A 26,058-nucleotide genomic window follows, 5' to 3' on the forward strand; every position below is an offset into this window, starting at 1 on the left:
CAGAAATAAAACAAGAACAGGTGGATATGAACCAAATTAGAACTCTTGGGAATGAAAAACATATAGTCATTGAAATATTGAAAAAGAGAAAAAATATAGACTAGACATGGTCAGAAAGTACATTTCTGTATGCAAGTTACTTATGAGAAACTGGAATCAGTGCAGTAAGATAACATAATAAAAATTATGAAAAATCAGCTAAGAACCAAGACAGGCCTCTTGGTAGAACCCAACACTTATTCAATATAGGAATTTATTTGAGAATAAAAAAAAAGTATAAAAGTATTTGAAAAGATAATTTGCCAATAGCGTCCTCAAATTAAAGGAAATTACAAATATAAGGAGAAAGTCTATCCATGTTTAAATGAAAAAGGATTGAAATCTAGACACATCACAGTGAAAAGGCAGAGCGTTATGATTTTTTTTTAAAGTCTTTGAAACCTACCCAAGAAAAGTAGGTCATCAAAAGCAATTATATAATGGCAGACTTCTATAGATGCAAGAAAGAATCCTCAAGGTGCAAAAAAAAGTCTTCCTCAAACTAGAATTTTAACCTAGCTCAATTGACACTTGAGAAAGGTTCAAACAGTGACATGGACAGACTACCAGAGTTCCCCACGCATTGTCATTACGATGGCAATCAAAGGATACGCTTCAGTAAAGCAAAATAGGAAAGTCTTGAGGTACGAGAAAGAAGAGAGTACAAATAATTCATAATCTGTGTGGGCAAAATCAGATAGCAAATAGAAATAATAGCAACAATAACACATTGTTCATCTTCTTTGTAAAGGTTAACTTGAAAATTCAAGTAACAATAAGTAGGTGATGATAGGGCAATGGTTATATGTGCAGGTGGCTAAAACATTCTAAGGCTCTTTTGTGGCTGAAAGGATCAAAGAAATTTTGAATAACTTGTAAAATGTATGGCCACTATGCAGAGATAAAATCTGTATTCTCTAAATCTATAGAGGGGAGAAGCAGACAACATAAAAAACCCAAAACCTCCCAAAAGTCATGGTAAAAGAATGAAATAGAGAAAACTTGTGATAAGGAGAAGAGAGAAATATAGTGGTAGAAATAAGCTCAAATATATCAGTTATACTCAATATGAACAGATAAACTCACCTGTCACAACACAGGAATTCTTAAATTGTATTTTAAAACTACGGTCATAACTTTTAAAAGATACATATGAAAGGGAAGGGTCTAATAATATCTCTTTGGCAATGATGATGATGATATCAAAATATATTGTGGAATCAATGTAGAGGTACGTAAAGTGGTAAGACAATGGAATAGCAGAAAAATAAGTCAGAAGTATTCTGTAAATACGAAAATTGCTATGCATCCAATTTATAATGGCTGATGGATAGGGAAAGGTAAGACTAGTACTGTATGGTTCTGAGACAAAGGACTTAAAGGAACAAAATTTTAAATTCCTAACTCATACATAGATGGTTGTAAATGAGACAGAAGAGTCACATAGAGTCATCTGTCATACAGAACTTGATAAATTCTAGAAGTAAATATGGAAGAATATGATAGCCAGGCTCTTAAATAAGTCACAGAAGCAAATCTCAAGAACCAACAAACTGATTACACCCAGCCGCATTGGAAATTTTGAAATCTTTCATTAAACAAAGCACACGATAAACAAGAAATATGAGTGATGGCTTTGGAAAAGACATTTGCAATGCATATTAATGACACAATATTGATGTTCAGAATAATACATGCTTACAAATTGATTTAAAAACCAAACCCAAGGGAATGGGACAAAGAATATCAAAATTCAGTTCACAGGAGAAACCAAAGTGCAAATAAATAAATGAAAGAATACTCACCCTCACCAGTAACCAGGGAAGCGCACATGATAAGATGGAGTACCATTCACATTGATATTCCAGCTGGGGAAATGTTAAGTCTGAGAATTTCTAGTATTGTGGATGCACAGATATGGAAGCATTTAGATTCCATTATTGGACATGTGAATTTGCTCAACTATTTTAGCAAACAAGTGGCCAGTGCATAAGGAATGTGAAATGCATATAATCAGTAATTCCTGGTGATGGACCCTAGAAAAATTGTCATTTATGCACAAAAAGACACGTGTATACTTGTTCTTGATGACATTGCTTGCAATTGAAAACTATAACTAACTTAAATTGCAATAAGAATGGTCAAATTACAATCCTATCATCCAGAAAAAAACTATGCAGCAGTGGACTAACATGGATGAATTTAAATAATTCAATATTGATTGGTGTTCTGGATATATTCCTAGGAGTGCTATTGCTGGATCATACGGTATGTTGATTTTGAGTTGTTTGAATGTTCTCCATACTGATTTCCATAGAGGCTGTGTTTTATGAGAAACCAACATGCACTCCTATGTTCCTAGCAGCACAATCAGTAATTGCAAAAACATGGAAGCAGCCAAAATGCCCATCAGCAGAGGATTGGATAAGAAAACTATGGTTCATCTACTCCATGGAATACTACTCAGCTATAAAAAAACCAAAATGCAATTCTTTGTGGCCAAATGGGCCCAACTGGAAACCATAATGCTAAGGGAAATGAGCCAATCCCAAAAGGTTAAATACCACATGTTTGCTTTAATTTAAGATGATATGATGTTATATATAACATGTTATGTTATGTATGTTATATGTTGTGTATAAACTAAAATAGAAATGTCAATGAGGTGGTCAGAGAAGGTGGTTAAGAACTTGCATTTACTTTTAACATATTGGTTACTCATTACTATGTCAATTAATTCCATAATGATGTAAATTTTTGCTGATGGTATGTTGGAGCTTTTAATTGATCAGGATGATACTCTGCTGGCTCTGTCTTCAAACCAGAGAGGGTATACCTAAGAAGCCGTTGAACTTGACTGGACAATAAGATGCTGGACTCTATGTTTGGTATATGCTTGCAATGGGGAAATCTCAACTGAACTTGAACTGTGGTTATGCAACAAGGTGGAGGAATCCACCATGGTGGGAGGGTTTGGGGAGGGATGGGGAGAATCCAAGTACCTATGAAACTGTGTCATATAATACAATGTAATTAATGAATTAAAAATAATAAATAAATAAAATATTGATTGGTGAAAGAGTCACAGAATGACATTTATAGTATGGCATCATTTATAGAAATTTTTGAAACAGCACTAGGTATATTTTCGGGTTATATGAAAAAATACTGGTTTACAGTAATGATTACCTAGAGGGAAAAAGGAGAGTGATGCAATCAAATAGGAATATAGAAAAGTACTAATTCTATTTTTCTCTCCATATATTTTAAATAGGAGATGTGGGACAAATGGCACAATGTTGGTATGATAAAGGCATGGTGTAAATGGCTACTGACCATGTCTATATCCTTTTTTGTTTATCTGAAATTATTAATAACAAAAAGTAAGCTTTTGAAGAAGGTAGCACATGGATTGTCAAGGCTTCCAAATTTCCAGTTGGCATTTTCAGAGTTGCCTAGGCTATGAGGAGTCAGAGCATCCAACCACAGTGCTGCTTGTGTTGATGATGGGCTGGTGAGAAGGAAAGGCCATTTAGAACCTTCTACTGGCAAATGTATAGAGGAAGTGAACTTGCCCTAGCTGCTACAGCTTCTGGCGAGGTAGGAAATGAGGGTGAATTTGATAGTGAGAGATAGCCACTTGGACGTTTTCTTGACATAGAATAGAGTTGTCCATATAGTCCATGGTTTAGTGGCACTTCCTTATCTTTCCAAATAATGGTACACAGAGTAATACTTGTCTGGCACACTGAATGGATGAACAGCTCCCACCTTCCCATAGATGTAGCCTATCTATAGTCTACTATGTGCCATACCACACCTTTTGGGGAATCTTGACCCAGAAGAGAGTCTTTTTCTCAACAAAAAAGGAGAAATATTTATTGCAAACTAGCCCCTAGGACCCCTCTGCCACAGTAACCCCTTCTTATAGTCTGTAAACTCAACTGTTATTACCCGGCATATCCAGTGATCACTAAGGCTGTTAATTATAGTGAATACCACCTTTGAGAGAAGCTATGCCACCACTTCCACTCTTCAGTGCCCTCCAACCCTACTGGTGTTATCAGCATCCCAATACTTGTGAAAGAGAACCTTATCTCCTATAGCTGCAAACTTCCCAAACATAGTAAAACATCTCTGGCCAAGAATAAACTGCTCAGCCCCTTGCTGGGCTGGATGTCAGGGCTGGTGGAAACAAAGGGCTTTCTAATTCCATGGCCAAAATGTGTTGGGTGACTTGACTGTCTCCTAAAAAAAATGAGAAGCAAAAGTCATCTTGGTTTAAACACAGCCAAGTGACCAGATTTTGGTCGCTTTCCCAGATGAACTCTTCCTCCTGGGTCATTCGCCTTTCCTGCCAAGGCACCTACTTAGCAATTTCCTCACTATGATTCCAAGATGGATTTGCAGAGAACCTGACTGGCAGAGTCAAGAAGATGCAGCCCGGAGCTGAAGGGCAGAAAAGGAAGTAGCACAGGGTAGACGGAAAGGGAGGAAGACAATCATGGCGCATGAGTTCTGCCATTCAATCATGGGGTCAAAGGAAGATGGAAAGCATTGCATTGGGATAGGCAATAAGGCATCACTGCAGGTAATCACAAAAGGCCCAAACGGCACAGCCACACCTACTCACCAGGGCTGGTTATTGTCAGGAGCTCAAGCTGCCGCTGTTGCTGCAAAAGAAAACATATTGTGAGTGTGCTGATTAGAGCCAGTTATGCTTATGCAAAGCAGGCCAGGGAGGACATGCAAAGTGGGTGTTCAGTCCCACAGATCAGGGCAAATTGTACCAAACAAGCTGTTCGCTCATAATTCTGCAGAGAGGACTTGCACCGCAGAGACATTGGGGACTGGGTGACCTCTTCATTTGTCTTTGGAAACATAAATGGTTGGAGCTGAGACCCTGGAAGGCTTTCCAGTCAAACTTGCACTCAGGAAACTCCTTCTCCAGCACCAGATCCCTTTGGTTTCCTCTTCGCTCTGGTCGAGGGTCTTATATCCTGGCAGCCCTCTTTGAGTTGGATACATGTGTTAGTATCACTATCTAGATCTTTCTTCCTAACCCAGATACTTCTGAACTTGTTTATTTCTTAAACCTGCTCAGCAAAGCCATGCGAATCTCAATTGGCAATGATCAAATCATTTCTTCCGTAACATCTTTATGTCTTTGCATCACACATCATTCATCCAAAATAACATTGTGTAAGACTATCAGGCTAGATTGATCAGGCCATTTGTATTTGGAAGCAAATGGCCTTGGTTCCCCATAGGCTGGGGTGATTACTGTCAGTAGCTCAACTGGCTGGTTGTACCCTATCACAGCATACCTGCTGGAAAACCACCTGAGTGGATGTCATGGAACCTGTGTACAGAAATGGGTTTGGGATGCTGAGGTGGGGCAGCAGAGAAGAGCTCCCTTAAAGATTCCAGTCACAATTCTTTATGCTTTTCTTCCTGTTCACCTGTGCCTGTCTACATTTATGTTTCCATAAGCTGTGCTGGAACTCTGTATGATTGTTTTCTTAAGAAAAGCACTCATTGAGAAGCATTTTCTTTCCAGGCTACAGAGAACAGGAATTTCTGATCACCTGGTATTTCATCCTGCAACCCCCTTGGCTATGTTCCAACCCATCTGCCTTTACCTCTTCATTACACTCCTCTTCCATAACAGCCCCGCCACCCCGCACACCCTCACATCAGTGACTTCTCATGGGCCTAAAATCAAGTCTGCATCCTTTCAAGACCTTTGCAATCACAAAGCCCTACTCTCCTGCCAGCTGGTAACTCATTCCAGTTGAACATTTTCAAACAAACAATGCAACTGCAAGATGTCACTGAACTACATAGGGAGCACAGATTCTTCTGCTGAAAAGAAACACACACTCGGCCTGCTAGGAAGGAATGCTGGGACCAGCTCGCTTTCCTTCCCAAACACAGTGCTGGGCCAATGGGGAAATTGGCTCAAGCTGTCTTGCCAAAGCCAACCTGTGTGCTTTGGCACCTTCTTCATGCACTCTGGAAGAATCCTTATTTTTCCATAACCTTGACTTTGTGATGATCACAGCTTGTGAAGGAGGTCTGTGTACCTGAGGAGTATCTATTTCTAAACTAAGATGCTAACTGGTGACTCTGCACCCTGAGGAGTATCTATTTCTAAACTAAGATGCTAACTGGTGACTCTGCACCCAGAGTCCAGTAGAAAAAAATGCAAGAAAATCTGCTAGGAGTCAGGCAGGTCTGGGCATGTGTCTTGGCTTTTGAGTGTGGCTTTGTATAACTGACTGAATGTCTCTGATCTCAAACTTGGCAACGCTAACATGAGCACGTGAGCCTGAAATATGTCAGTGACACATTTCTGAAGCAGTCAAGTGCAACAGCTACTTCAGAGTTTGTCAAGAGCCTCCAGATCCAGGACGTGGTGTAGGCTGGTGTGGTTCAAGGTCAAAGTCAGCATTTAAAAGGGACCATATTTTAGTTCTTGTCTCAAGCTGCAGTTTCCTGTGTATGTGTGTCTTCCTTGTCAGATAACAAGCAACGTAAGGTGCTGGAACATCCATTGTTCATCTTAGTTGTATCATTGTGGCCTAGAATAGCCTTTATTAAGTACTGCTGGGCTCGAGCGAGCTAATGTTACATCCATGTTATTTTTAAAATCTCACTGCCTGTGTTCATGCTGAGCCCTCTGCCAATCCTCCTGCAATCTTCCTGGAGAGCCCTCCTTACTTCTTAAGATATCCATGACAATCGACATACACCAGCCCCTTCTCTTCCTTCCTTGGAACAGAAGGAATATTTCCTGCTTTATTCTTCCAGTGAGTCTTGCAGCTCTATGTGTTGTACCATGTTTCGTGTCTTGTCTGTTTCCTTGTCTCTCTCACTTCAGGACAAGGCCATGCCATTTCATTTCTACGCCTGCAGTGCCTTGAGCAAAGATCTGGAAGGAATGTTTAATGTCAACTTGCTCCACTTGTAACGCTCTTGTTACATAGTCACAGATCAGCATGGATGGCCCACATGCTCCTCCCTCTCTGAGACTTCCTCTGTCACATCTTTAGGTTTCCGTGTCTTTGTAATTTTTTTGCTCCCAACATGTCTGCAGCCAACAATACTTTCTCCTCTGCAGACTCCACTCGGAGTCTCACAGTTCTTTTGAATTATCCTCTGGAGATAATTTAAATCTAACCGAGTGACAAGACCATTTAACCTACAGTTCACTGACATATGTGTGCACCACCTAGTGGCACAAGCACAGAAATGTAAATTTTCGTTTCAACCTTTAGCTCTTTGGATAGGGTTGTAAAATCCATATGTTCCATACGCATGGTAACAGAGATGTATACACCAGAAATTTAGTTAAGAACAGGAACATTCAAAGAATTTTACCCAAATCCTTCAAAAATTTTTCGAGTTTACCAATGGAAAACAGTATTTGTAAAACCAGGCGCATGATTAATGGGATTTAAACAATAATAATTCTCAATCAGTTACATAAACTTAGTTCCAATTAAACACAAAAAATTACTAAATTATGATTAGTTACGAGCTGAGATGGGCTTGAGCCTTTTATATGGACAGCATGAGCTGTCTGAATGGTGGGATCTGTAACATTAACAGGAGGAAGTGAAGTCAGTGAGGGAGGCTGGGAGCAGGTTTGGTAGGCAGACAGGAATCATCAGCTATTGAAATGACCAAAAGTTGCAGTGTAGGTAGAGCCTTCACATGTGTGGAAATGGCAGTGTCCGTGTGTGTGAGGGTGTGGGTGGGCGAGAGAGGGCGGGGAGAGAACAGTTGTCCTAAGATAAAGGAATTTCATATGCAGTTGGAGAGGAATGTGTCTAAGTTTGCTTGTGTGGTAGTCTTTGGGCTTCTGATGAGGTGTGAATCATGTTGCCATATTAGGTCAATTTTACTTCTAATTGTATAACAGCCCTGCATCCATCCTTCCTTGGTAGACCAAGGTATCACATATGGACACTGGTTTGAGTCCTGGCTGCAGGAGTGGATGAAGCCCAAGTGTTGGGTCCTGGGTTCTTTCTTTCTGTTTCTGTAATTATGCCTTTCAAATACATAAATCTTTTTTTAAGTTTATTTACATTTATTTGAAAGACAGGAGATACAAAGAAATAGGCACATACACACAGAAAGGGGTAAAAAGGGAGATATTTAGGATGGGAAGAGACAGAAAAAGAAAAAGAGAAGGAAAGATTTTGCTTCTACCGTTTCACTCCCCAAATGCCAACAGCTAGGGCTGATTGAGGCAGGAGCCAGAAACTGGGAACTGACTCCTGGGCTTCCATGTATGTGGCAAGAATCCAAGGCCTTGAACCTTGCTCTGATGCCTCCCGGGGTACACATTAGCAGGAAGCTGAATGGAAAGCTGAGTAGGACTTGAACCCAGATACTTTGACATGTGATGGAGTGTCCCAAGCAGTCACTTAACCTGTGGTGCTTCAATACCTGCCTCTAGTCTGAGTCATTATTTTGAAGTATAAGTCACATATTTTTAATGTATACATTTTACTTCCTCTATTATTTTGATTCTAATCCTTTTCAGGCAAAGTAATATTAACCAACAAGATAGCAATAGGATGCCACGTGATTATAGTATCACACAAAACAGTTTGAAAACTGCAGTTACTACAGCTTTTTGTGTAGATAAAGACTAGAGACTACAGAGCAATATCCAACCTGGAAGATACTCTTCTGTTCATATGTGAAGCTCCTCTGATTACAATTACAGAAAGAATTCTGTAGAATGAGCATCAGACTAAAAAAAAAATCAAAGGGATGAATTCCAAGAAGTAACCCATCCTCCAAACTGTGTTATCCTAAGCATGTTATACAAGATAGCTTCTATAAGAAGGGTGTACACTAGCTAAGAGGGTTAAGAGGAACTAGACCCATAGCAACAAATGAAGACCTACTCTACAAAGTGTTCCATAGGCAGACTGGTGGAGCACTAGGATTTCTGAGAGCCAGCTCCAGTCCTCTGCTACCTTGGGCTGAGTCATTGCACTTCTAACTGGCACATAGCCTTCTATAACAGATTAACTGATATCCCTATTTCTAGTCTTGCCTAATTTCTCCTGTTAATCCTCAACATTGCAGCTGGAGTGAATTTTCTAGAATGTACATCTTAAATCTTATCAAGGCTCCTATGGGATAAAAGTGTAACCTTCAGCGGCTGTTGGAGGTCTTCCATGACTTGGCTCCTGCCTTCTGGGGCCTGTTCTCTCCATCTGAGCTCTAGTCATCCAGTTGTGATGGACCACTTCCAGTTCTCAAGTTTGCTGTGCTTTCCTTTCCAGGCATTTGCTTTTATTGTTTCGCCTACTTGGAGAAACAATCGCACATCCAATCTACTTGGCATAGAAAGACAATTCTATACGTTGTTTGGGTCTTAATTCATGTCATGTCTTCTGTGAAGCCTTTTTAAAATCTGTCAGGGCTGAGATGGATATTGGGCTTGACTTCATCAGACAACCTATTCACTCCTTCACCTCTCCACTGTCTGAATGGGTTCCCTGAGGTCACAAGGCTGTGTCCTCTTAAATTCTCTGATCTAGAGGCAAGCTGCTCACCTGATCAACAGATGCCTCAATAAGGACTTGCTGTTGCCTGTAACCAGGATGAAAGATGGATAAGGTCCTCTTCAGTTGGGCAGAAGAGGTTTTTGTTGTTGGCTCCCCCTCTTCCAAGACAACGTCTCTTCTCCCCCGGCAAACATAACACTCACACACTTCCCAAGAACTTTTTTTTCCCTCAAAACTCTGTTTCTATTTTGGGAATTCAGGAATTGAGTCATAGCACATTTGACCTTCTGCATCTGCATGGGTAAGGATGAGGCTAAGGTTAAAAAATGGACACCAAGTTATGGGAGCTCTGGGACTGGTTGGAAGAGTGCACTTCTGGGTGATGGAAGAGAATGATCACTGAGTATATGTTCTGTTTTGTTCCCTGTGCTTGGGAGCAAGTCAGTCTTTCACAGCATACACAGCAGATGATTGAAATAGAAGTCTCAGTAATGACTGGATATTTCTTGTCCCTCCATGATGTGGGACTCAACATCCTTCCGAGTTGTGGGCCACAGGGACAGAGGCACACAGTTGGCCCCAGGACACAGACACCTCTTGTTCTTGCAGGCCTTTCCCCTACACCTGGCCTCAGTTTCCTCCTCCCATAGACCACTTGGGGTCCCAGCCCCCCATCTCTGTCCTATGCGGAGGTACTGCCAACTCCTTAGGAGATATTTCACACATACTGCTGATCTCTCTCTAAAAGGCTCTGCTTCTCCTCTCTGCTGCTCCAATCTACTCTCCTAAGTGGCTGCAGAAGTAATCACTTTAAATTAAACTTATTCCCATCTTTCAATAATTTAATGATACCCATCTATTTTTTGACAAATACTAGATGTCTTAGCTTGGCATTCAGGGACAGTGTAAAAAATTCCCACAAATTTCATGTGTTATTTGAAAACAAGGCAGTTTTTATATTATAAAGTAATATTTCATTTGGAAAAACAAACAAAAAGAGCTATTATTTTCCATAGCAAAGACCAGACAATAAATACGGGCTTGATTGTTTTGTTCTGTTGCCTGGCAGATGGCAGGAGTCGGGTGGGACCAGGTACCTCTGTGAAGAGAGACAGGAGAGACTCTGGAGACCTGAGGAACACTGTCTTGGAAACCAGGCTCAGGATCACCCCACAGCCATGGCATTTTGGTCTTTCATCTGCCTGACCACTCTGTACACCACCCCACTCCTGTCTCCCACTTCAGCTCCTGCCCTTGACAAGACCTTCTTTCCACCTGAGCTCTTGTTGAACAATCTAGCTTTCCTCATCTCCAATTCACAACAAGCACCCATTGACTCATGTGTCAATTCAGCAAGTATTTGTAAAATTATTTTTATTATTTTCCATGATACGCTTTTGTAGGTTTAGGGATTACTCCCTTAATCCCCTCCCCATGTTCTTCTCTCACCATTTTCCCTCATATAATCGCAGTGGTTGAGTCCTTTACTAACAATTACAAGATCGACATTCTGCTATTCAAATGTATCATGTCATTGTAGGTACAGACAATGGTAGAAGATTTAGTATCATATTGACAAGGTATATTTCATTGTTTTACATGGCAGTCCTTCTTTTATCTGGGAGTTGAGATTCCTAATGAAATGTATTTTCACTTCCTGGTATGTCAGTCTCCATTATAGTTTAAGCATGAGAATATATGCATATACTTATTCACCTATGGATCTATTTGTTTTGTATTTTGCATGAATTTTGCCTTATATCAGAGAGAACATATATTTGTTCTTTGGGATTTGCTTATTTCACTGAGCCTAATGGTCTCCAGTTGGGACCATTTTGATGCAAACGATAGGATTTCTTTCTTATAAATGGCTATGTAGTATTCCACGAAGTAGATGTACCACAGTATCTTCTTTTTTAATTTTACTTCTTTTTAAAAAATTATTATTATCATCATATGTTACAGTTCCATAGGCCCTGGGATTACCCCTATCCACTCCCCAATTCCCTCCCCCTCTCACTGGGTTCCCTTATATCATTACTATAGTATAGTTCTTCATACAGGGTCATATGTCCATCATTGCGGGCAAGGACAATGGCAGAGAGTCCAGCATCATATTGTCAAGGTACAGTAAATACAGTGGCTTCCAAGATGGCCGACATAGGAGGATGGATGTGAGGGAGCTCACAGAGAGGGATAGAATGAGACAAAAGCGTAAGTGGAGCAGCATAGAACTGCAGGGAGAGGAGCGTGAAGTTCCCTGGACAGTGTGGAGCAAAAAAAATCCACACAACTCGGAAGAGCAACCAGGAAAAAAACAAAACAAAATAAAACAAAAGGCAGGGAAGACAGTGTCCCGCTCCAGACCTGCTGAGTCACGTTTAAGTGCAGCCGCCAGGACCCGCAGCCTTGGGAGCTGCAGCCGCCAGGAGCCGCCAGGAGCCGCCAGGAGCCGCCAGGAACCATAGCCAGACGATAAGGAAGGTTGGAGAGATCAACATTGGCGAAGGTCCTCACCAGCAGCAGAGGCAGACTGCAAGAGCCGGAGGTTTGGGTGAGCTGGGTGGGGGCAGCAGTGGGTCAGAGGCTCCCAGAGTTCACCCTCCAGGGGCACACACAGAGCCCAAACATCCTTGGTGCTCATCTCCCCACTTCCCCCCTCCCCCCGGAGATTCCAGTGCCTGGGGACACAGGGCAAGTGCCTTGAAACTGTCGAAACTGTGTCTTGGAGGTGACGCACAGCAGTCCTGTACGCTGAGGAGACAAGGAGAAGGCGCACTGGCACACAGCTAGGCTGTTCTGACCCACGCCCTCATGTGCCCCTGGGCTGTGCGCACCGTGCATGCCTCTGTGCTGTGCGGACACGTGCACGCCTCTGGGCTGGGCGGTCCCGTGCAAGTGCTGGGGTGGGTGGACCTGCGAAGGAGGCTTTTCCAGAGAACACCTGGAACACTCCACGCCCTACAGTCCAGGAGATGCACCAGGAGGGCACTGCAGATTCGCGTGCAGGAGGCGTTCCCAAAGAGCACCTGGAACCTCCATGCCCTGCAGTCCCTGGCACTGGGGACACACCAAGAAAGCACCTAGAATCCTCTGTGCCCTGTGAACCCGCACACAGGGGGTGCACCCAGAGAGCGCCTTCATTGCCCCACACCCTATGGTCACATATGTGTAGGGGAAGAGCTGAGAGTGCACCTTGAATCCGCTGGGCCTTGGAAGTGGCACCCTGAGATCCAATGCACTGGAGACGCACCAAAAGTGCCTTGAAAACTCCAGCACCTTGCTACTTCACACCTGCAGGCTCTGATCTCTGCAGGATAGCACTTGGAGACCACTCAGCACGCTGGTGCCTGGGTCTCTCAAAAAGAAACACTAACACAATGGGAAGAAATACCAGAAAAGGTAATGATCCAGATGAGAGAGCCAGCACCCCACCAATAAAGGATAAAAAGCCAATGTCTATTTCAGAGATGCAAGATGAAGACGTGGAAGCTCTACCAGACAAGGAATTAAAAAAAAAATAATGTTAAAATTTGTCAGAGACAATGAGAAGAATTGGGAGGACTTCAAGGAATTCAAGAACCACATAGTCACAGAAATACAACAAATGAAAAGTAAAATCCTGACTTAGAGCACAAAATTGAGAGCCTAACCAACAGAATAAATACAGCAGAAGAGAGGATTTCTGAAATGGAAGACACGCAAAATGAAGATACCTGGCTCATTAAACAGCTGGAGACAAGCCTGAACAAAGCCAATAAGACCATACAAGAAATGAAAGACAATCTCAGAAAATCGAATATTAGGATTATTGGCCTTCCTGAAGGAGTGGAAAGAGAGTCAGGAATGCAAATGGTGCTCGACGAAATTATACAGGAAAACTTCCAAAACACTTGGAACATGAACCCAGCCCAAATCCAGGACGGTCAGAGGACTCCCAGCAGATATGACCCAAAGTGATCTTCACCCAGACATACGGTGCTCAAGTTCCACTCCAACGAAGACAAAGAAAGAATCCTGAGATAAGTACGAAGCAGAGAAAAGATCACATACAGGGGAAAACCAATCAGAATCACTGCTGACTTCTCTGAAGAGACCTTACAAGCAAGAAGAGAACGGACAAAGATCTTCCAAATCCTGAATCAGAACAACTGTCAACCAAGACTATTGTACCCAGCAAAGATCTCATTTGTATTTGAGAACAAAATCAGATACTTCCATAGCAAAGAGAAATTAGAAGAATATGCCAGCACAAAACCAGCTCTACAAAATCTCCTTAGAAATGCACTAAACCCAGAAAAAAAGGAGGCGAATCATAAGCAAAGATGGCAAACAGGAAGGTCTCCCCACTAAAGTCCACACAAGGAGGGGCATTTACACAGATATCAACACCCACAAAAACACATACGTATGGCAGGGCAAAATCGCAACCTCTCAGTATTAACTCTCAACACAAATGGTCTAAACTCACCAATCAAAAGGAACAGATTAACAGAATGGCAACAAACGACCTGAACAAACCCATAACTGAAGCAGAGATTGAATCAGTGATTAAACATCTCCCAACAAAGAAAAGCCCGGGCCCAGACGGCTTCACTGCAGAATTCTACAAAACATTCCGAACAGAACTAACCCCAATCTTCTACAAACTCTTCAAAACAATAGAAAAGGAAGCAACCCTTCCAAACTCATTCTATGAAGCCAACATTACCTTAATCCCAAAACCAGACAGAGAACCAACACAGAAGGAAAACTATAGGCCTATCTCTTTGATGAACATTGATGCTAAGATTCTCAACAAAATCCTAGCCAATAGAATTCAAAAACACATCAGGCAGATCATTCATCCGGATCAAGTAGGATTCATCCCTGGAATGCAGGGATGGTTCAACATTCGGAAATCCATAAATGTGATACACCACATCCAAAAACTGAAAAACAAGAATCACATGATAGTATCAATAGATGCAGAAAAAGCTTTTGACAAAATCCAACACAACTTCCTGCTAAAAACCCTAAACAAGGTAGGCATAGATGGAAAAATCCACAACATAATCAAAGCAATATATGGAAAACCCAACGCCAGCATCATATTGAATGGAGAAAAACTGGAACCCTTCCCACTGAGATCTGGAACAAGACAGGGATGTCCACTTTCTCCACTACTATTCAACATAGTCCTAGAGGTACTCGCTGAGGCCATAAGACAAGAAAAAGAAACCAGAGGAATCCAAATGGGAAACGAAGAAGTCAAGCTTTCACTATATGCAGATGATATGATTCTTTATGTAGAAGAGCCAAGAGACTCAATACAGAGACTGCTAGAACTCATACGAGTTTGGTAGAGTGGCAGGGTACAAAATTAATGAACAAAAATCAACAGCCATAGTGTATGCAAACAGCCCCAAGATGGAAAAAGATCTAACCAGCAAGATACCATTCAAAATAACAGAGAAAAATATAAAGTATCTGGGAATATATCTAACCAAAAATGTAGGAGACCTATTTGAAGAAAATGACAAAATACTTTAAAAAGAAATTGAACATGACCTCAAAAGATGGAGTAACATCCCATGCTCCTGGATAGGTAAAATCAATATCATTAAAATGTCTATATTGCCAAAAGCAATATATACATTCAACGCAATCCCATTCAAATTGCCCAAAACATTCTTCATGGAAGTGGAAACAATGATTCAAAGATTCATCTGGAAACACAAAAAAACATAAATAGCTAGAACCATCCTGAAGAACAGGAAGTTAGCAGGGGGAATCACAGTTCCGGACCTCTGGACATACTATAGGGCAGTGGTTATCAAAACAGCGTGGTACTGGCACAAAGATAGAAAGGAAGATCAATGGAGCAGAATAGAAACACCAGAAGGAAACCCACACAGATACAGCCAAATAATCTATGACAAAAAGACAAACGACAATCCAGGTAAATGGGAAGGTCTGTTCAATAAATGCTGTTGGGACAACTGCTTAATAGCCTGCAGAAACAATGGATACACAGTAGATTAATTTTCAGTTATCCGAGCACTCTACATACTTCCTTCCATAGTTGCTGCCCTAGCCTACACTGCCGCAAACAGTGGAATAAGGTATCCTTTTCCCCATATCCATGCCAGCAGGTGTTGTTAGCAGAATCTGAGTGCTGGCCATTCACTAGGAGTTAGGTGGAACCTCAGTGTGGTTTTTCTTTACATTTTTCCAACAGCTAGGGAACCTGAGCATGTTTTCATGTTAGTAGCCATTTGAATTTGTTCTTTAGAAAAATGCTTGCCCATTTCCTTGACCCGCATTCACAGTGTTTTACTGCTGTTGAGTTTCTGAAGCTTTTAGTAAATCCTGGACATTGGTTCTCTGTGTTGTGTAGTGTGCAGAATTTCACTCATTCTTTGGGTTGATTCTTCTTTATGCTGATCACTTCCTTCACAGTTTAGTCTGATGCATTTTTATTTGTTTATTTTGGCTTTGACTCCCTGGGATTTTGGTGCCTTTTCTAAGAAGTCTTCACCTATGCCTGTAAGTTGCAGAGTGCTTCCTATGTTTTTCGCTAATAGTTTGATTATTTCTGGAAGCAGATTTAAGCCCTTGATTCATTTATAACTGATTTTTTTTGTATGAAATGAAAGGTGGGGATCTTTTTTCTTACTTATGCTGATATCCAAGTGTTTCAGTAGCATCTACTTAAACAAAAAATTTAAAAATATATTTATTTTCTTTTTATTGGAAAGGCAGATATACAGAGAGGAGAAGAGACAGAGAGGAAGATCGTCTGTCTGTTGTTTTTTCCTCCAAGCTGCTGCAATGGCCAGAGCCCAGCTGATCCAAAGCCAGGAGCCAGGAGTCTCCTCTAGATCTCCCATGTGGGAGCAGGGCCCCAAGGCTTTGGGCCATCCTTGACTGCTTTCCAAGGCCACAGGCAGGGAACTGGATGGAAAGTGAGGCTGCCGGGATAAGAATCATATCTTTCCCAGTGCATGCAAGGTGAGGACTTTAGTCACTATGCTACTGCACCGGGCCCTAATTAAACAAATATTAATTGTATCTTTCCTGTGCATGTCCCAAGCGCCTTACTGGGGTTAGAGTGAGAAAGACTTAGCCTCTGCATACTCAAAGAGCTAGCTAATAGTGAAGTGGGGGAAGACTGACATTGACCTAGCAAGCAAATCACCATACATTATGGATAAATGGAAATTACTCTAAATGCTCTCAAGAAATCCAGAAGAGGGGACCAACACAGTAGTGTGGAAGGTGAAGCCTTGAGCAGCGATGCTGGCATCCCACACGGGCACTGGTTCCTATCCTGGCTGTTCTTGTGGTTCAGGTCTCTGCTATGGTTGGGACAAACAGCAAAAGATGATCCAAGTGCCTGGCTCCCTTCCACCCGTGTGGGAGACCCGGGTGAAGTTCCTGGCTTTGACCTGGCCTAACCCTTATTCTTGAAGTAATCCAGGGAATGAACTAGAAAACAAAAGACCTCTCTCTCCTTCTGTGCAATGTTGACTTTGAAGTAAATAAATAAATATTTAAGAAAAAAGAGAAAAGAAAGAAAACTACAAGAGGAGGTACTAGGACAAGGATTCTAAGAATGTCAGAAACTTACTTGCCAATACCTGAATGCTACTCCCAAGTGTACTCTCCACCTGCTTGCCTTATGGGGAGGTTGAGCAGAGGCTAACGCCCACCCTTCATTTCTGACACATACAAATGTGCAACTTTTACTCAGAAAAACGCTGAAATAGAAGCCCACTTCAAGATTATGTGTTCAAGGGGGAGCAGAAAGAGGTAATAGACAAAACCTGGGGGTTGTACATATGTGCACTTTCAACACATTTTGCAGAGCACTTTCTGCTCCTGCAGCTTCCAGTTGCAGGGAAAAGCAGACATGCAAGTGTCTTTCATCCCCAAGGTCACTTATGAGAGTTGCCGCAGCTCAGCTTCTGGTGGGCTGCAGGAAAGCCAAGCACGCAGAAACGGAGATGTGCACCTGACACTGCAAAGATGTTTGGAGTGTAGAATAGCTTGCCGCAGTGGTAGAAAGCAGCTGCCATTTGCTGAGCACTGAATGTGGGTAAACCCTCACAACAGCTCTTTGAGGAAGGTATCCCCCGGCTCCCTCTACACATGACGAAACTTGGGTTTGAGAGGTCTGGTTACATGCCTGAGGCCACAGCTGCTAAGTAGAAAAAAAAAAAAAACAGAATCAAGATCATGCTGCTTGCTGCTACAGCCTTTCCTTGGTAGCTGGTAAGGGCAGGAAGCTGTGCAGGATGAGGAAGAATCTCTGCTGGTTCCCAGATTTTTAGGCGGAGCAGCAGCGTGAGCTGTGGGGGTGACTCTGCACACTCCGACTCACCTCTGTGTACCTGACTGGCAGTAGCTCCTACTCAGGTGTGATCTTTTGTACTTTTTCTCACAGTGTTCACAGTTGGAAATTTTATATTTGCCCATGGTTTTATTTGATTAATGCTATCCCTATTACCTTCTTTTTGTTGACAGACAGGGCAGTGCTTGGGTACCCTGGCGGAGTGGGCTGTGTTCTGAATTTGTGTGCAATGATTGAATCTGAAAGCCTAGATCAGATTCCTAAAGAGGGTGTGGGTTGACTGCTGAATCCATCCCTTTTGCTGGACACAAATGCCACATGGCCTACTCCCAAATGTAAGTCACCTGCCCACCAGGTCGCTGGCACTGGAAGGCTCCGCATTCCCCTGCTCTAAACGACTGAAGAAGGGCTGAAGAAGGAGATAAAGCAATCCTGTCCCTGCCTTGAGATGAAGGGGTACATACCACGCTTCCTCCCCAGCCCCTGCTCCAGGCCTGTGAGTCCATGCGAGGTGCTACAAGCACATATGTGGTATTGAAAGTGGCAGGTGGAGCTCTGGGCTCACACGTACTGGTGTGCATGCTCACAGGCTCCGCAGCAACGAACAACTGATGACTCTATGAATTTCATGCTACAGGCCAGGTGCTTACATGTTGGCCTTTATTTTCTTGGGGCTGGCATTGTGTCAAAGCTGTTCAAGCTGCCACTTGCAATGCTGGCATACAGTGAGACCTGGCTGCTCCACCTCAGATCCAGCTCCCTGCTAATGTGCCTGGGAAAGCAGAGGATGGCTCAGGTGATTGGGACCCTGTTCCTATGTGGGAGACCTGGAAGAAGCTTCTGGCTCCTGACTTCAGCCTGGCCCAGCCCTGGTCATTGCAGTGGATTTGGGATAGCACTCTCTCCCTCTCTTCCTCTCTCTGTGAATCTCTTCCAAATAAATACATCTTTAAAAACATTAAAAATGTTGACTGAAGCAGCTCCTAAAGGATGGGCATTGTTTTGCTTTTCACTGAGGAAGTAGGGCAGGGAAAATTTCAAAAGAGAATGAAAGAGGAGCCCAGGAGGGCCACGAGACCCCAGCTACACACTGCTTTGTTTCTGGGAGCTAAGCATTCATGTCTCACATCCAGTTCTTTCTTTGGGAATTTATTTTGTATTTATTTGAAAGGCAGAGTTACAACGAAAAGGTGGGGGGGGACATTGAGAGATCTTTGATCCCAGTGGCTTATCTCCTAAATGGCCAAATAAGCTGGGCTGGGCCAGGCTGAAACCAGGAGTCATTAGTTTCATCTCAATTTTCCATATGTGGATGTGGGGCCTAAGCACTTGGACCATTTTCTGTTGCTTAGTCAGGAGGCTTAGCAGGCAGCATCAAGCAGCCAAAACTTGAACTGGTGCCCAAATGGGATGCTAACACTGGAAGCAGCAGCTTAATTTGCTACACCATAATGCCAGCCTCAACACACAGTTGTTAGACCACAAGGGTACCTCACTCAGAAACGGTATCCTGTTTGTCCATTTTACATACTTGGATATTTAATATTTAAAATAATAATTATCCACTACTGCCTCCCCCCAGAAATTGAAGAAAATTTTTAAAAAAGGAAAATAGACCAAAACAGAAACCAACATAACTAAGGACCTGGAGAAGAAGAAAAATAAAAATAGGAAAAAATTAGATGTGGGATCGAAACTCCTTATTTCCATTCTCAGGGCCCTCAGAGGGTGAGGCCCACAGGGTGGTCAGACTTGCATCTGTTGAGAAGCAACACACCAGCCCAGCTGTAGTTAGAGCCAGTGGATCAGATTCTCGTGGTGCTTTGGAATAGGATAGAGGGTATGGACGTGGGTAAAACCTGGGGCAGCAGAAGCACTGGCGCTGGAATAAGGAGCCACAGTTCTGAGCAAATGAGTGCAACTCTTACATCCCATACTCTCCAGTGGCATAGCCTTCTCTATTTCCACACCTCAAAACTAGGGGTAAGAGGTTTTTACACTGGGATACATTTTTACTCACAATTTTAATGTTGCAACAAACACTACTATGTTATCAGATAAAGTACAAACTTCATTGGCTTTTTTAACTTGTTTGCTTTTTAAAGATTAAATATGAAACCTAATAAAACCTGAAAGCTTCAGACTTCCTGAAAGGATCAAGATCACCCTACTTAGGTGGAATAGTTTGGAGGCTCTGACTTCCACAAAGATCCCATCACATTCCACTAAGTCTTCCCATCCTGCTTCAGACTCAGGAGGTGTGCAACTGTTCACTGTGATGCCCACTGTGTGGGCAGGACTGCACGAAACAATGAATCAGGAACATGCGGGGGACAGAAGCTACATGTGCTGGCCCCTGGTTTGCCACTTAGGTGCTGTGTGAGATTCTCTGAACCTGTCCCCTCCGTATACTGTTCAAGGTACCATGGACAAGCCAGTAGGATACTTTTTAGTGGGTTAAACTACATCTGCTGGCACAGCACGTGACATGTAAGCCGTGGGTAAACAACACAGTTTAATCCCCAGAGCTCTTGGCTTGGAAAGCCTTTCTTTCCTTTTTTTTTTTTCTGTCCTCTTGCCTATATCCTGACCCCCTGCAAGTCACTTCTGCTCCCCAAGGCTGAGTGAGAGGCCCCTTCAAGGATCCCCCAGTATCCAGTTCTGCTCTTGGCCACAGACATTATCAACTGCATGTTGCAATCATCTGTCTGAGTCATCTCATTCGGAGCTCCAAGGACGCTGTGTGATTCAGATCAGTATCTCCAGCTCCTACCACAGGACTTGGCACAAAACAAGCCCTCCGTCATGTTTGCTGAATTGCACGAAACTGTGGAGTTCCTGTGAAAAATATCATGACATTCAGAATGAAACTCTGGCACGGAAAGTGAGGCAACATTAATCTGTGTTCCTGCCCAGCCCGAGCAATGCCTCACACGATGTCAGAGTTATATATACTGCAGGAAGTGAAAGTGCCAGGACCGTAAAAGTCTATTTTCCACATTTGACTGGCTCTCGTGGAAGTGCCATTCCGCCCTGATCCACCACGACTTTCCACAAGAAGCTGCCAGCTTGATGGTGGGGAAGGAATCCAGATCTAATTGTGCTTTGTAAGTCTGGGACAGAAGGTATTGTTGCTTAAAAAATGGAACTGTCTAAATTAATTTTCCTGAAGCAAACCTCTTTGCCAAATAAAAGCAATGCATAATAACAACCTATAATTAAAAGCAAAATACCTTTTGTTACATGGAGAAAGCAAATGTGGGCACCACAGAAAAAGACCAAAATGTTATTTTCATGCAACTCTATATGGACATATCTTGAAGTGTGATGATAGCAGTGTGTGTGTGTATGTGTGCACTTGCGTGTGTGTGCGTAAGACTAGGATGAAGGAGAGGTCTCTGTTTTCTCTTTCGGTGATGGAATAATTGATTTTAACAAACAAACAGCATTTCTCTTTGAGTCTTCAGCAGTGTAGCCAGAACATTCTTCAGTTCCCTTAGATTTTTCATAGGCAGGAACTGGGAATGGGGAGGGAATTAACATTTATTTAAGATCCCCTTTTTTCCCCTTGCTTAGTTTTCCTAATTCATTTTATTTCAACCATATCTTTCAGCAAATCTTTTCTACAAAAGAGTTAATCATAATGTAAAACACTTTTATTGTACATCTACTCTGCAACTATGTTCTTTGTTTAATCTTTTTATCCTTAGAGGATTCTCATAAAGCAGGCACAAGTATTAAGCCTCATTTTAGGGATGAGGACGTTCAAGCTCAGAGAGGTTAAGTCAACTGCCTGAAGTCACATAGCTAGAAAGCAGATGGAGCTAAGATTTAAATTGTCTATGAAACCTACACCCATAGAAGTGCTATGACCTTTCAGTATAGTATTAAACAATAAAAGTAATGATATCAAATTTAAAAAGAAAAATCATGCAAAAATTTCAACTTCCCAATGGTTAATTTTAATTTTCCCTAGTCTTTATCTAAGTATCTAATATTATAGTGCAGAGATGATAATTATATATTTGAAAAAGATACAATTATGGCATAAATATGCCATTACTCTCTCCTTCCGTTACTTTTAGGTTACATTGTATCATGAGAGTTTCCAAGACCATTATTTGGCCACTGAAAACATTATTATGACTTAATACTGTTTAATCTAATGAAAGGGGGTAGTTTATGTAAATACAGGGCATTTAAGCTATTATTGCTGTGCTACTATAAATGACATTACAATAAACCTTTTCCTGTATGTTAATTTTTACTTTTGTTAGGATACGATAAATTGCCTAGAATAGATACTCGGGAGCAGAACTGAATTTCTGGCTCACATTTTCATACCTTCTCATGACTCTTTGCACACAGTGCCAAATTGTTTTCCAGGAGGATTATTCTCATTCACATTTTGATGAATCATATGTGAGAGAAAGATGTGGTTATAGCCTTGTCAGTACGGAGGAATCATAACTTGTACAATATTTTTATTAATATAATAAGTATCATGCAGTGTCTGTCTTTTTTCTTAGCAATAATTTAGTGGGTTTGAACTCTTTCATCATCTTGTTCATTTAGTATGTTTCTTAGGTAGGAACTAATTTTTCATATTCATTTTTCAGGAATTAGTATTTTTGTTTTATTTCATTCTTATTTTAGCTTTGCTGGTATTTGAAACTTTCAGAGAATGATCCTCTTTTTTTAATCAATCTGCCAGCTTTGGTGGCCCTGGTGTTACCCACTTGGTCCTGGTTTGCCAGTAAATGAAATATTTTCCCTAAATAACAAGGATGTTTTCAAATTTCTGAGTTACATTTGGAAATATGTACCAGGGTTTAGGGATGCTCTGGTGTGCTACCCTGTATTCTCCCCCTGAGGAAAACTGCCTTGGAAGCAGAGGCAGAAGTGGAACTTGATCCCTGATATTCCAGTGTGGGATGTAAGTCTCCCAAGTGGGTTGGCTAACAGCACCTTTATGCTATTCCTTTGCCTGCCACATCCTTCCAGCTGCCATCATCCATTACACAACTGCTTTCCCCTCTTTTTTTTTTTTTTTTTACAAATTTTAGCAACACAAGATTAATTTCACCTGTAGATTGAAGCAGTTATGAAATGTCAAGATGCAAGGCAATTATTTCCATCTGTAAGACTTCTGTGGCCCTTGAGGTCAACTTAGATATCCTTCTGTGCTTGTATAACCATATACCTGCCTCTTTGTCGCTGGCTTCGCCATGGGCTGGGGACCCGTCCCCTGGCTGCTCATGTCTGAGATCTTCACCCTGCACGTGAAGGGCCTGGCCACGGGTGTCTGTGTCCTCACCAACTGGCTGATGGCCTTCCTGGTGACAAAGGAGTTCAGCAGCCTCATGGAGGCCCTCAGGCCCTATGGAGCTTTCTGGCTCGCCTCAGTCTTCTGCATCTGCAGCGTCCTCTTCACATTGTTCTGTGGCCCTGAGACCAAAGGCAAGACTTTGGAACAAATCACAGCCCGTTTTGAAGGGTAGTACCAGTGGCCTCTGAAAAACTAAAACTAAATTTACTTGTTTAAAAACTAAATTTTATTTGTTTCTAAAAAATTATTATTATCATCATATGATACAGTTCCATAGGCCCTGGGATTTCCCATATCCCCTCCCCAATTTCTTCCCCCCCTCACTGAGTTCCCCTATATCATTATTATAGTATAGTTCTTCATACACAGTCATATGTCCATCATTGTGGTCATGGACAATGGCAGAGAATCCAGCATCCTATTGTCAAGATATAGTAATCAGTTTCATTGGGAGTCCATCTTTAATCCCTGCACTTTTTATACCATCCTGCAATTGCCAGTTTATTCCTCATTCCAGACTGTGAGCTCCTTGAAGGCAAGAACTGTATCCTGCTCACCACTGTAACCTCAGCATCTAATTATCTTTTGGGAGACAGATGCCCAGCCAGTCCACATGAACAAATAAATGAGCATAACCAGAACAGACGACAGAGCTGAAAAACAGCTGGTGATCTAACGGGGAAGGATTTTTAAAAATTGTTCTTTTGTGTAGCTACTTAAAATTGTTAGATCTTCTTGTCCAAAATTAGTTGGATGCCTGGTTGAATAAATGATAAAAAGAGGGTCTGATTGCCAAAAAGGCATTACTGTGGTTGATCAAAGTTTTGTTTGCCCAGCCACAGTGCCCCAGAGGGATCTCCTTATTAGGCCACCTACTCCAAAAGAATACTGGAGAGTACAAAGTATTGGCATTGCAATCAACTTGGCATCACTTCTGGATTTGCCTTTTTTCCAGCTTTCTGGTAACTACCATTGAACAAATGCCCATCATCTGTCAAGTGCTATACTTTGTGTTTCATATCTCATCTCAAAACTCTAATTCTTGTCAACAAAATTGAGTTGTAAACACTGTTCTTTCTATACTAAGAAGCCAAAGTTCTACGTGATTCAGTTATGCTTTTCTAAGTAGTTATGGCAAAATGTTCTAGTCTAGGGTCTTGTTATGAGCACATAGTTGGTGATTAAGAAAGTATAATGAATTGCATTCTTCTTGGGACACAACATCTCTGAATCAAATTTTCCAATCCTGAACAAGATCCTATGTTCATGCAGAAGGCAAATGGTGACAAATGTCCAATGTTTCTCTGAATAACGCATGTATGTTTTATTCAAAAATATTTATAAAGATGAAGATGTAGACAGAGCAAAGGCAGAGGATGAGCATTTATTCCCCTGCCAATTATGTTCCCTACATGTGAATATTATTTCTCAGCAAGTAGAGCAAAAGGTTGAATTCCTTCTGGTTTTTGCTTCAGTGGCCTTTCAGTTACTAGGGAAGCAATATGTTAGCAGATGGATCCTAAGAGAGAGAGAGAGAGAGAGAGAGAGAGAGAGAGAGAGAGAGAGAGAGAGAGAGGCTCCAGTACTTACACTGATGAAATGAAGGAGCTCCTTACACTGTGATGGATGTATCAAAGACTTTTGAATCCAGGTGCGTAAGTATGTGTGTTTTGGAGAAGGAATGAGGAAAGAGAGAGGAAAGACAATTGAGAGAGAAGAGGAGAGAGAAGCAAAAGGAGAAACAAAAGTGAGCATATAGACGTGACTAACCTAGACAAGTATATGAAGGCCTTTGGGGAACAACTAGTCCAGGGCTAGCAAACCCCAGCCCACTGTCAATATCTGGGATGCTAAATGCAGTTCATGAACTTTTAAATGCCTGAAACTAAAAAGAAAAGTGGCAGTTTATGGCATGTGAAAATTATTAAACACAAATTTTAGTGTCCACAGATAAAGTTTTACTGGAACACAGCCACACCCACACATTACACACTATCTATGCCAACTTTTGTGCTACAAAGGAAGAGATGAGAAGTGGTGACTGAGGAGTAGTTTGACCTGAGGTGCTTAAATACACTTCCTGTATTGTCTTTCACTGAAAATACCTGCTGATCTACTAATCCAGTCCAAACTCCAGGCCTAAGGCCACCTTGAACACAGAGATGCTATGAATGGTACAGAATTGAACATCCTGATGCCTAGCACAGGGTCTAGCAATAAGACAGGTTACATAATTTGTGCAAAATAAAAATGCAGAGCTCCTTTTTCAAAAAGCAAAGGGAAAAGTACCATTAAGCATATAAAGTATTTCCTCTCTTCCATTGTTTATCTAAACCCAGTGTGCTATTTTTTTATGTCTTATTCAAAGTTGCATGCTGTGAGCATGTGCGTATATCCAAAGCACCCAGAGAACAGGTGCATATGTGCACATGGTGCATTAGCTGCTGGGTACCTTCTTCCCTTTGCCAGCTTGGGGTAGAAGAAGGCTTAACCCAATCCCATAGGCATACTGCCCTAATCGACCACAAATGGTAACTCTCATGGGTATTGCAACCTTCACACTGGGATGAACTAGATATAACATGTGATTGGGGAAGACTCTTTCCCCGAATAAACTTTATACTGAGTATACCATGGCAATGCTATAGGGGGAGGAGGAGGCTGGGTGGGAGAGTGAGTGATCAATAACATTGCTGCGGGAGGTGGGGAGACGGTGCAAAGGAGGACTGTGCATGAGCTGAGGCTCCAAGTCCTTCATGCAGGCTCTCCTGTCCTATTACACTTTTCTTAAACAACAAATTGTTTAAGAAGCTTAAGACAGC

At 41.8% G+C, this 26,058-nt stretch overlaps 1 protein-coding gene across 2 annotated transcripts in view; it reads right to left on the reverse strand.

The window, feature by feature from the left end:
• Window positions 1–26,058, reverse strand: part of BEND5 (BEN domain containing 5) — a 1,156,480-nt gene that overhangs the window by 271,060 nt on the left and 859,362 nt on the right. For both annotated transcript variants that reach the window (XM_036494566.2, XM_058681329.1), the window contains exon 6: window positions 4,673–4,712. In XM_036494566.2, the coding sequence (XP_036350459.2) occupies window positions 4,673–4,712 (40 nt within the window). The remainder of the gene's footprint in view (window positions 1–4,672; window positions 4,713–26,058) is intronic.

The sequence above is a fragment of the Ochotona princeps genome, chromosome 2, assembly GCF_030435755.1.
Source record: "Ochotona princeps isolate mOchPri1 chromosome 2, mOchPri1.hap1, whole genome shotgun sequence".
NCBI lineage: Eukaryota > Metazoa > Chordata > Mammalia > Lagomorpha > Ochotonidae > Ochotona > Ochotona princeps.